Here is a 12,458-nt window from a genome sequence, read left to right as displayed (position 1 = left end):
ATGCACCGGAGCCATGAGGGCGGGCAGCCCCGGGGCCCGGGCCGCCGCGCCCCGGCCGGCGCCGAGGTGGGCAAGGTGAGCGCTGTCGGTGCTGCCGTCGGGGCCGGGAGCGGGGCCGGGCACCCCCTGGGCGGGCCGGTAACCGGGGCCGGGGCTGCGGCCGGTCGCTGCTCTCCCGCGCCCGAGGGGAGGATTTTCCATCCTGGCGTTTTCTGGGGCGTTTTGTGCTCGGCGCAGGGAGAGGGGGAAGAATTTCGATTTTTAATTACTACCATTAAAAAAATCAAATTTGCAATTCTTTGGGTGGCCTGATGGATTCCCTGATTGACAGCCGGAATTGACACTCTGGGTACCTCTTATCTCGGGCATTTACGGCAATTTCTAATTGCAGGTAGTTTGTGGGGTTTTTTCAGCGCTTTGGCTCGCATGGGAACCGAGCGATTACTTCAAGAGGCCCGGGTTAAGTGCAGGCAGGGGGAGAATTCAATCCACATTCAAATTGCTTCATTAAAGAGACGCAGCTTTTGTTGCAAAGGATTTAAATGGCCACTAGAAAGTTCTTATTTATTGTTTTGAGGCGGTTTATATAGGGTGCCCCGCGCTCGCCCGGCGCATGGAGCCGCAGCCTCCTTCTCCCGCTCTCTCCCGCAAGGTGATGCCGCCGGAGCCGCTGCCCAAGGGGAGCTCCCGCTGCCTCGACCCGCACGCTCGAGCCATGGTAAGCGGGGCCGGGGGCTGCAGGGGGACAGCGGGAGGCTGCGGGGCGCTGCGGGATGCTCCGGGGGACGACGGGTCCCGCCTGACGGCCCCGCGGCCGCTCTTCCCGCAGTCGCAGCCCGACGGGGAGCCGCTGCCCGGCGCCCTGGAGAAGGAGGACGCCCGCTCCGCGCCCAGCACGCCCTCCACGCCGTCCGTCTGCTCCCCGCCGTCCTCCTCCTCCTCCACGCCGTCGGCCGGCAAGAACGTCTGCTCTAGCTGCGGGCTGGAGATCCTCGACCGGTACCTGCTCAAGGTGAGCGGCGGCGGGGGGCGGCGGGGGGCAGCGGGTGGTGGCCCCCGGGTCTCAGCCCCCTTCTCTGCCGCAGGTGAACAACCTCATCTGGCACGTCCGCTGCCTGGAGTGCTCCGTGTGCCGCACCTCGCTGCGGCAGCAGCACAGCTGCTACATCAAGAACAAGGAGATCTTCTGCAAGATGGACTACTTCAGGTAGGGCACACGGGCTGGGGGGGGTGTGGGGGCAGCTCCGCGCTCCGGGGGGGCTCCGTATCCTCGCCGGCTCCGGATTGCGGGGAGAAGGCTCGGAGAAGCCGCCGGGCTCCGCGGAGCAGCCCGGTGGGGAAGCGTCCCCTCGGGGCACTGGGAGGAACGGGGTTTGGGGTGCAGCTGCAGCCTTTGCCGAAGCGGTTCCTGGCCCCGATTCACTGCCGGGGGCAGTGCCACGCACCCGGGCTGTCCGGGCCGCCCTGAGCCGCTGCGGGGAACCTGCCCTCGCCCCTGGAAGGGCCGGTTGAACGGCATCGCCTCGGCTTCTGCCGGGAGGGTGAACGTGTTCCTATCGGTCTGTGGTGCTGAGCGGCTTTTGGGAAGCTCTGTCTGCCCGGCGCTATCGCAAATACCGGGGTGTCCGTGGCAGGAGGGCGTTAAAGAACCGAAACGAATGCCCGCGACGGGGCGCCTGCCGTGGGGTTCGGTGCGGGCCCGCGTTCCCCGGGGAGCGCGTCCTGCCGGGGGGATGTTTCTGGCTGCGAGCGTCTCTTCGTTACAGACCTAAACCCGCGAGTTTACCCCCAAAAAGAGTGGCCCTGTGGGATGGAGGATCCCGAGCTCCTCACTTGGGTTTAACTCAACATCAGAGCCCCCGGCTCCGGCTTTCCCCGTCCCACCGGGATGAGGGAATGCCGTTTGCCCCGGGAGGAAGGGGAATCACGGCAGGAAATGAGAATGACCCCTGCGGGGGGCTCACAGCGTCCCCCGGCCGCGGCGGAGCGGGTCGGGGCAGCCTCCGCGGACAGCGGGGCCGCGGGCAGAGAAATACCTGAGAGGTTTCGCCCGTGGTTTGTATAGGGCTCCGGGTACCGGTTACCCGCGGCTCAGCCCAGGTCCCAGCCGGGCGCGGTGCCGCCGCGGGGTGCGCGGTCCCCGGGCTGCCGGAGCCGGGTGCGGGGCAACCGGGAGCCGAGCGGTCCCGAGGGTGCGTGGAGGTGGTGTTATTATTGGTATTATTGATATTATTGGTATTATTATAATTATCAGTATTTTTAAGCTTCTATTCGAGGATGATTTCACCGAAATCTCCTTCACGCTCAGCAGAGAGGTTTAAGGAAGTCGGCGGTGCCGTTGTGCTGCTTCGGGGCACTTTCAGCGTTGTCATTGATTAATAACGGTTCCGATTTCGTTAATTTTTTTTTTGTTTGGGTTTATTCGTTGTTTTTTTAATTATATTTTAATTTCAGTTTTTAACTTTTTAAGAGTGAACCTTTCCAAAGGCTTTTTTAAACGTAGCGGCTGGATTTACAAATTACCTTCGAGCAAATACAGCGAACAACATCTATTGCATATAAACCCGTTTAGCGAGCGGACCTCTCCGTCCCTCCCGGGCTCTGCCCGCCGGGGAGCGGGGATGCGAACGAAACTAAAACGAAAATCGCAGAAAACACCACAGGACCCCCCCGTTCCTGGGGGCCTTGTTTGGGAGGGGGTGGGGGGCTCCCAGACCGCGCCTCGCACTCGCCTTTTGCACAAAAAGGAGGGGATTTCGGGGTCTGGATTTTCTGTTTTCGGTGAACACCGAGGGCAGCGCTCGGGGCCGCTCCGACCCCCCCCCAGCCTCTGGTCTGAGATCCTCGGTTGAGCTCGGGCCGCCCCGAAGCGAGGGTCGCTCCCGCTGCCCCCGAGGGCAGCCCCGGTGCGGAGCCGGGAGCCTGGGTGGGTCAGGGCAGGCGCCCCCCGGCTGCCTCTTGGCAAACCGGGCTTGGGGGCTCCTCACCCGGCCCCGTCCTGTGCCTGTGCTGCTCCCGGGAGCACCCGGCCCGCAGCTCGGTGATCCCGGACAGCCGGGACCCGGAACCTGACTCTCGAGCTGGTTCTTCTCGTGTTTATTATCTGCTGGTGATGAAGCGCGTGTTTGTTGCTTTATTTTACATAAAGCAAGGCAGAAAACCCATCGTAACACACGCGGGGCTCTGGAGCCAAGGCAGATGGGAAGGGGCTGCGGGATGCGCTCTGCACCGAGCGTGCAGCAGCTTTTATTGCACCAGCTCTAACTCCCCGAGGTTTTGGGGCTGGGGGTCTGTCAGGAGCGGGGCTGCCCACGGGCACTGCCCGGCACTGAACGTGTTTAGGCCTGGTCTGTCTGAGCTTTCCTTCCCTGTTCATGTTGGAGGCTGTGTAAGTGCCGACGCGGCTCTGCGGCCTCATGTGTGTTTTAAGCAAATGCTGCTGTTTCCTGTGTCTTGTCAAATAATTCTATTTGGCATCCAGGGCTCGAGGAGAACCAGATTAAAACTGGAGCTCATTGAGCAGAACACTGCGTTCCCAGGCAATGCGAGGGCTGCTCACAGCCAAGCTCCCACGGCTTGGGTCCCAGGGAGGCCTGGTGTGATCCCGGTGTGATTCCCGCAGCACCCTGCTGTGATTCCTGTGGCTCCTGCCTTCATGGGCAGCCCTTGGGCATGGGAGTATGGAGTCACTGGCTCTGGAATGTGTCCTTGGGGGACAGGGCAGCAAAGGAGCTCTGCTGCGGGTGGGCTTGGGTGGCCTCTGTCACCCCTTGCTGTCATATCCCACTGGGTTGGTTCTGCTTGAGCATCGCTGTGGCTCAGCGTGGAAATAGACTGAGGCAACCCACTGCTGTGGATTTGGGTCATGTCTGGAAGCCACAGCTTGACCATGCAGGCTGTGTTAGGGGCTTTCTATAGAGTGGGCCCAAGAGGGAACAGGGATGCTCAGTGCTGTGGGTGGCTCTGGGTGTCCTTTGCCCTGTCCCTGCAGGGGGGGATGGCCAGCCGGGCTCAGGGGGCTGCAGCACAAGAGTACCAGTGATGCGTGAGAGCCAGGACGCACCAGGGTGTCCTCCGCCTCTGCTCTTCCCGTGCCCCAGATGCTGCAGCCACCCCTGGGGGAGGCGGGATGAGTCTCTGGGATGAGTCTTTCCTGGTAGTGCTGTTGGCAGTTTCCATCTCCCACTGGTAACTGTCATGGAGAGCCGGCAGCATCCGCTCACCCGACCACAGTCTGTGCATGCGGGGTGTGAAACGATGGCTCCAGCGGTTGTGGATGCTCCGGCCTGTGCCGCAGCGCTGGGCTCAGAGAAAGCCTCTGCCTCTGCATCTCCAGCAGCCCTGTTCCCATCCCTGCCAGAAGGGTAGCAGGAGCCATGTGGAGCCCCTGGTGCTTCATTGCCCTGAGCAGACGGAGCTCTCTGGGCTCTCACAGCCCCGCGAGCTCAGTGAACTAAAGCCGGTTTTATCTTTGAGCTGTTGTTTGCAGTGGTTTCGAGCTCACAGGCGTCTCATTCCCCATCCCTGTGCCGCTGGCAGTGTCGGTCCCTGCAGTGGTGGTCTCTGTTGGGTGGCAGTGGGTGCTCACGCCTGGCCCCAGCTCAGCCTGGTCGCTGTTAAACCCGGTCCCTGCAGTGGGTGCTGGAGCAGATGTTGGTGCAGTGTCAGCGGTTGCTGGTGCCGCAGCCGGTGCAGCCCCGGTGCCTGTGTCTGGCTGTGGAGCCTCAGCCTCCCGCCAGGCGCTGCCGGTGCCGTGGCTCTCTTGGGGATGATGGTGTCAGCCCCAGCCACCAGCAACTCGGGGATCCCAGGGGGGCACCGTGCTGTGGGTCTGGGGCCACTCGGGTGTCTCCCCTGTCCCACTCAGTGTGTGATGGGGATGGGGACGGGTGACCTACCCTGAGCCTCGGTGTCCCCTCATCCCCAGTGATGCTGGGATATCCCCATCCCCACGCTGCGTTCCCCCTCCCCACAGCAGGCTGGGATCTGAGCGGGGAGCAGCGATTACCACGTGCTATTAGCTGGGTAAGCCTGCCCCATGGTTGATACCGTTCAGCGAGTACGACTGTTTACATAGCACATTGTTCAAAGTAATTCAATTTACAGGAATGATCTTTACTTCTAAATAAAAAATTAATACAGTTCTTTTGTTTGCGCGTTTATATAAACGGGCTGGCACAAAGTCAGTTTGCAGCGTTCCCATCTGAAGTAAATTAGTGAAGTCTCTTAGCTAAGTCTCTGTATAATTTCAGCACGAGAAATGTCCTCTCTAAAGCAGCCCTTTTATTTTGTTGTTAACGTGTTTTCCCCCTGGTCAGCCATGGTCAGGCTGAAACATTCAAACCTTTCTTTTCCTCCCAAATACTTTTGCAATTACTAATTCCAGCACAGGACTTTCTGCATCTCGCTGAGCCCAGGGCGGGCGGCAGCTCTGCAGTGTGGGGCTGGGCATGGGCAGCGCGTGTGGGGCTGACCTGGGCCCCTCCGTCGCCCATCTGCAGTGATTGGAACGAAGGGTTTGCCATGTGCGGGTCTCCTGGTGCGTTTGTCTTGGTGTTTTGTGCTGATGCTGGAGCTGCTTGGGCAGAGCTCCCAATGAGCGGTGGCAGCAGTGACTGCACTGGAGGTGTGCGGGGAAGGCAGAGGCTGTGATCAGGGCTATGTCAGGGCTCTGCGGTGTCAGAGATGCTCGCTTCTCCCCCGCTGCTCTCGCTGCTGCTCATCGCGGTGATTTCTTTAAGCAGCGGTAACACTGAAATGCAGACGCCAAACCAAAGCTGTGACCCTGCCTGTGCCGCAGGCGGCGTGTCCTGGCTGGGCTGGGGTGCAGGGCCATGGGGGCCCCGTTGTCCCCATGAATTATCCTGGCAGAAATGGTGGGGTTTGAGTGCCCAATGCAGGGATCCCAGCCTCTTGCTGCCTCTTCCCAGCGTAAGTCACTTAAGCGCGATTGTCATCTTCTCACCGTGAGGAGACCTCTTGGTAGGAGGAAGAAGCAGATGCCTGGGCCCGTACGTGTGAGGAGCACACACGTGTTTTGATTTATGGCACTGGGAGAGCCCCGGCTCCAACACAGTTTCCATCGAGTCTTACACTGGCTGTTATCAAAATGAAAAGCCCACGGGTTTGGAAGCTGATTCATGGCGGTCGGTGCGTCACCTCAGCTGGGGCTGCGGGGAGTCACGTACTGCTGCCTGCACCGCTGCCTGCACCGCGGGGCAACAGCACTGGTGGAGTGGTTTGGCTGCAGCGCTTTCCCTGCATGGGTGTCATGGATGGGGCGAGCGATGGGCCCTCACCCTGCGTTGCCATCACCTCTGCCTGGTCTCACCCTGCCTGCTCTCACCCATCCTCTTCTCCTCCCGCAGCCGGTTTGGTACCAAGTGCGCCCGCTGCGGCAGGCAGATCTACGCCAGCGACTGGGTGCGGCGAGCGCGGGGCAACGCCTACCACCTCGCCTGCTTCGCCTGCTTCTCCTGCAAGCGCCAGCTCTCCACCGGTGAGGAGTTCGGCTTGGTGGAGGAGAAGGTGCTGTGCCGCATCCACTACGACACCATGATCGAGAACCTCAAGCGAGCGGCAGAGAACGGTACGCAGCCCTGACGCCGCGCTTGTGGCTTCGCCCTGGGGCCATCCCTGTGCCCCTGTGCTGATCCCCATCACAGGGTGCCAAGTTGGTCCTGTTGCCACCTGAACAGGGTGATGGGGAGCCTTGGGGGGGATTGGGTGTGAGGCCCTGGGCTGGCAGGGTGCTCATGGAGGCGGTCAGTGTATTGGCAGCACTCATAGAGTGGTTAGGGTTGGAAAGGACTTTACGATCATCTAGTTCCAACCCTGCTGGCTCGTGGCAGACCCGTGTGCCACAGGCAATGCTGGGGACAAACCCTGCAGCCCAGCGTGCAGTGCGTGAGGAGGCCACTGGGATTTGGAGGCTGTGAGTCATAAATGTAGAAGGTGGGAAAGCTGGCGATGGGACAGAACCTTCCCATCCTTTTCCACCGCCCTGCCTGCCCGGGGATGTGCTGCTCCCAGCCGGACCTCGCCGTGTGCTGCTGTTCCTGCTGCCAGCCTCTGCTTTCCCAATCCAGCCGATGGTACCGAGCTCATGCAGTGCTGCAGCCCCCATCCTCCTGCATGGCAGCAGCCACAGGGGGATGCTCAGAGGAACAGATCAGTGGGGCTGGTTCAATGTGGTGCACAGGGAGGCCGGGCAGTGCTGGGGGCTGTCCTGCACTGAAAGTACCTGGGATGTGTTGGTATGGCAGCGACTGCAGCTCAGGGGAACTGGATGCTGTAGGAGCTTGGCTGTGCTGGAGAAGGAGTCAGGCTGGGTGCTGCCCATGGGCTGGGGCTGAGGCCGGGTTTATCTCCCCTATGGGAGCAATGGCTGCTGTGGATGTGAGGCTGTTTGCACGTGGGTGCTGCGCTGGGTGAGAGCAGGGTGCCAAGGATGCTGTGCAGCCTCAGAGTCAATGAGGGAAGTGCCCAGGGCCACCTTCTTACAGGCTCCTATGCCCAGGACTCTCCTGGGGCATCACCCTTGGTCAGGAGCAGGACTCCAGCCCTCTGTGCGCCCTGCTAGTGCTTGGTGGGCACAGGGAGGCAAACACCATGTCCTGGCCCATGCAGCGTGTGGAAGCCATTAATCAACCTGACATGAAAATAATGTGTTTCTGTTTACAGTGTTTGAATAAGAGGATGAAAACAGAGTGCCCGCTTGGGCTGCGAGGGTCCCGGCTCGGGATGGGGCTCGCAGCATGTTGGTCCATATGGTCGGCTGCTGTGGAGGCATGAGCGAGGCGGTGGGGAGCAGGGATGGAGGGGGAGAGGCTGCATGGCCTGGAGGAGCAGGCTAGCGCAAGGTCACAGGGACTGGTGCTGGGGGGTCCTGCAGGGCTCTTAACCCAGTCAGGAGCTGGGGCAGTGGGTTTGGTGCTGCTTATAAGGACCTGCTGGTGTGGGCTGGGTCCCAACGGTGTCAGACAGTGCTGGGGCATGTGGTGGGTGTCCTGCATCCAAGTGTCCCCTGGTTTTGAGAAGTGAATGGGATTGCTTTGGAGAGCTGCAGTTGGAGGGCCATGCTCCCCCCTTCTAGTAATTACCCAGCAATTTCTTCTGCACATGAGGTTTTACATACAAGAAAAATAAACAGATGTTGCTGAAGTCAGAGTCCCATTCATCATCCGAAAAGAACAAGTCAAACTATATGAGAAAGTCCTTCAACTCAAGCCAAGACAATCACAGCCTGGTCCAGCTTGCAGAGCGAGCGCCGGCTTGTGCAGGCGCATCCTGGGAGCGGGGTGAGCGCCAGTCCTGCTCAGGCATCCTCCCTCATCCATCCCTCATCGGTGCTGCAGTGCACTGCCGATGGGCTGCACGGGGACCCCAGTGAGGATGCCTGCAGGCTCCATAGCTCTGTGATATGGCTGGGCTCATCCTAATGCCATGTTTAGCAACTGCATGGGCAGTGTTTCCCTGGCGTGTTCCCGTTGGTGTGGTTGCTGTTCAGAGCTTGGCCACTCCAAGGCCATGGGGATGGTGCTGCTCCTGTTCTGGGACCAGGAGGAGGAGGAGGAGAGGATACTGTGAGGATTTGGGGCTGGGGAAAGGAGTGAAATTGTCTGAGCAAATGAAATGACTGATGGGGGCAGCGTATGCAGGGGAAGATGGGGTCACAGGGAGCAGTGTGGGGCAGGAATGAAGGATGTCAGTGAGCCCAGCAGGGGCAGGGTCCATTCCAAGCCAAGTGCTGTGGCCAGGTCAGGGTCAGCAGGAATCAGTGCTTTCCTTCACACACCACCTTGACACCCATCTTCCTGCTGCCGTTTCCCCATCCCTCATTCCCCACTGCTTCATTTTACTTAGATCAATAGTAAACTCTTCAGGGCTGGTGGTGTCTCCTTCCTGGTGCATGGAGGGGCCCAGCAACCCTGGCAGCTCACAAGCGGTGGTTCCAGCTCTGCTCTTTCTGCTCCTGCTCTCAGCAAGAGATGCTGCGGGTGCCCTATGCTGTGATGCCAGGCGTGTTGTCCCCTGGTCAAGTGGCCATTGCACACAGGGGCAGGAGGTGAGCAGGGCAGCACCTGACCTGCAGCACACGGGGGGCTTCTCTCTCGTAGGCAATGGGATCACGCTGGAGGGGGCTGTGCCCTCGGAGCAGGACAGCCAGCCGAAGCCAGCCAAGAGGGCTCGCACCTCCTTCACCGCCGAGCAGCTGCAGGTAGTGGGGCTGGGCCGGGGGGGCTGGAGGGGCTGCGGCTCCCTGGCCTCATCCTGACCCCCTTTTCGGTCCCCTCCGCAGGTCATGCAGGCACAGTTCGCTCAGGACAACAACCCCGATGCACAGACGCTGCAGAAGCTGGCAGACATGACGGGGCTCAGTCGGAGAGTCATTCAGGTGAGGGGCAGGCGCCATCGGTTGAGCAGCCCCGAGCAGGGCAAGGGAAGGGGCAGAGGGGGTGCACCACAAGGCTGGTATTAACAGAACTCATGTCCCTGGAGCCCCTCGCTCCTGCACATCAACCCTGGGACGTGCAGCATCCAGCAGCTTCGTGCTGCCTCACCAGTGCGATGGCTTCATTGTCTCCTATAGCAACACCAGCACCATCCTTCCCCTGTCTCACTTGTGGGTTTTCTATTTGGTTTTCCCTCTTACAAAGCAATGGGTAAACGCAACCATACAACCCCCGCCAGTCCCAATAAATTGCCTGCTAGGAAAGCTGCTGTTAGCACGTGGTCCTGGAGCTCTGTGCTCTGCCCTGGTAGCAGGCACGGGCAGTGCGGGTGCTTCCCTATCTTCAGCCATCCCAGCATGAGCTGGCAAAGCTGGCTCACTTTGGGAAGCATTGGGATTTACTTAAAGGAAAGAAGGGACATGGTGGCAGGGAAGTCCCAGCACTTGTGTTGCTTGGGAGGGGAGGGAAAGCTGTGCCATAGGGACTGAGGCAATTCCCCCTCTGCAGCTCCCTGCTTTCTGCCTCTGTATGCAGTCCATCTTTGCCCCTTGGTGACACTCATACTCTTCACTTTAACGTTCTGCTGACACGCTTTCTGCACACAATAAAACTCGAGTGATTAAATGTGGAGCTTTCCTCCAGGATTGTTTTGCCAGTGACACATTTCAGTTTCATGTGTGAAAACCTGGCTGGGGGCTCAGCGATCGAGGCTCTTCGTCAGGCTGCGGATGAAGCCGCCTGCACGCTGGGCTACTTTTTATGTGGGTATTTTCTAAAGGCACTTTCAACAGGAAACAATTTGTCAAATGCTTACGACTGTTTCCTTCTCCGTGGCCCGGCGCGCTCGGCCTCGGAGAGCTGATCTCTGCTCAGCCTCGGGGAAGGTTTTGACTTCACCTAGCTTTAAGAAAGTCAAGCACAAGAAGGAAATCACCGCATTAGCATTGGAAAACCCACCCCATCCGTGCTTGTTTTAACTTAGGATGTAATCCCCTAAATATTCCTTTAATCAAAAGCAGTGAGATACGGTCAGAGGGCTCATACCTGCTGCTCATATGGACTAGGGCTGTATCCCACCACAGTACCCTCCTTTCTCAGCTTTAATGCTCTGCTGATGTAGCTTTTGAAGACAAGAAAGCACAAGCGATTAAAGCAATATTGTTTTCATCGTCCCTAAAGCCACAGGTTCTCCTATTAGATTTTGTCTCCCCTGTCCTTGCTAATGCTCAGACATTTCCCAGGTAATCTCCGCCCTGCTTTTAGGCCAGGCTGGGGCTGAAGGTTAGAATCTAAACAGGACTTTGAAAGACTCTCCCATCATTTGCAGATGAAGCTTTGCGTGTGCAGGGTGCTGTTACCCAGGGCTTTCACATCCCTTTGAGCTCAAGGAAGGGAACAGTGTGATCATGAATGTGAGTTTCTGCATCACCTGGTCAGGGTGTTTCAGCCAGTGACAAGCTTGAAAGTTTTAATTACCCTAATAAAGAACAGTGTTGGTTTAACCAAGACAAATCAATAGTACAGATGCTACTTCAGGCATCCTAATGTCTGTACTGTCATGAGACAAATCTCTTGCTCTAATGAGTGTAAAACAAAGCTATGGAAGCTGGTGGAGCACTGGTGAAGTGTTTCAGTGTGCAGATACCTAGGTTTGAATCCTTCTTTCTTTAAACACATGGAAGACACACCATCACGGGGCTTTGGTGAAGGACCAACACGCTTCAACCCAATTCCCTCTCCATTGACCCATCCTTTGCTGCTTTTCATTCCAGGTTTGGTTTCAAAACTGCAGAGCCCGCCATAAAAAACACACCCCGCAGCACACGGTGCCGCCCTCGGGAGCCCCCCCGTCCCGCATCCCTTCCTCACTCTCTGATGACATTCACTACTCGCCCTTCAGCAGCCCGGAGCGGGCCCGCATGGTGACGCTGCACGGATACATAGAAAGTAAGAGCCAGCAATGGCAGCGGGTGCTTGGTGGGGTTGGCAGGGCGGCGGGATGGCACCGTAGGACAGAGCGCTGGCAAAACCACCCTTGTGCTGTGGGTGCGTGGCTGGTGCAGGAGCTGCTGCTCCTCGTGCTCTGCTGATCTGTGTCTTTGGGGGTTTCTGAAGGGCTGTTAACCAGGAAGCCGCAGATGAGAGAAGGAGGGGAGAGGGGCTGCTGCAGCCTCTTTCCTTCCATACCTCATCCCCAGGAAAGTCACTGCCTGGGTTTTACCTGCCTGGTCCTCGGCCCTCCTTGTGTTTTCTTTGTCTTGGAGAAGAGATGTGAATGTGCCCTGTTGAGCTCGGTGTCAAGTGGTCTCCTTCCTGCTCACAAGATCAGAGTTGCTTTTTCTAAGTTGCTAAGCACCAGTGCATCATTTGTGAGTGATGGGCAGCTTTGATCATGCCTGGGTGGAGGTTTTGGCTCCGTGAGGCTTCTCCCCTCCTTTGCCCATGTGGGCTATAGTAAAACATGGCTCCTGCTGCCCCTCTGCCTGATCTACTGAGCACCTTTTCTTCCATGCGTGTCTCAAGCTGCTCCCCATGTGGAAGCCTGACCGTGCCGGTTGCAGGGTGTGTGTTGTTTGTAGTAACAGAGGCTGAAGCCTCTTCTCATCCACAGGTCAGGTACAGTGTGGACAAGTGCACTGTAGACTTCCCTACACTGCTCCACCAGTGCACCTCAAAGCAGACATGGAAGGACCACTATCTAATAGGGGTGAGAAGGTAATTGTAGTCCCTGTTTCAGGCTTTGGGGCCAAACCTCCACTGTAGCAAAGATTTTTGTGTACCATCATTGCCACTGCTGTCTCTTGTCAGCATCACTGCTTCTCCATGATCTCCGGCAGCTGCTGCCCACTCATGTGTCTTTCCTTAATTCTGGTAGCCCTAGATTGATGAACCAACTGTCGGTCAAAATGGCATCACTTTGTTCTTCACTAAATACCCCTCATTGTTGTGATGTGCTGGGGTTCTGTGCCTGCATTCACAGAAGGCTTTTGACATCTTCCTACC

The 12,458-nt window shown here is 58.3% G+C and overlaps 1 protein-coding gene across 1 annotated transcript; it reads left to right on the top strand.

Moving 5' to 3' along the window:
- Positions 1-12,218, top strand: LHX6 (LIM homeobox 6; the record flags this gene model as incomplete). Its single annotated transcript, XM_080630964.1, has 9 exons — positions 1-75; positions 578-718; positions 830-1,012; positions 1,086-1,207; positions 6,369-6,589; positions 9,120-9,220; positions 9,302-9,397; positions 11,228-11,402; positions 12,067-12,218. The coding sequence occupies 9 exons, from the start codon at positions 1-3 to the stop codon at positions 12,216-12,218; spliced, it is 1,266 nt and encodes a 421-aa protein (XP_080487090.1).
- Between the last annotated feature and the right edge of the window lie 240 nt (positions 12,219-12,458).

Source organism: Psittacula echo, assembly GCF_963264785.1.
Source record: "Psittacula echo genome assembly, chromosome: 16".
Classification (NCBI taxonomy): domain Eukaryota; kingdom Metazoa; phylum Chordata; class Aves; order Psittaciformes; family Psittacidae; genus Psittacula; species Psittacula echo.
Note: the sequence above shows the minus strand (reverse complement) of the source record. Positions and strands in the feature narration are given on the sequence as shown.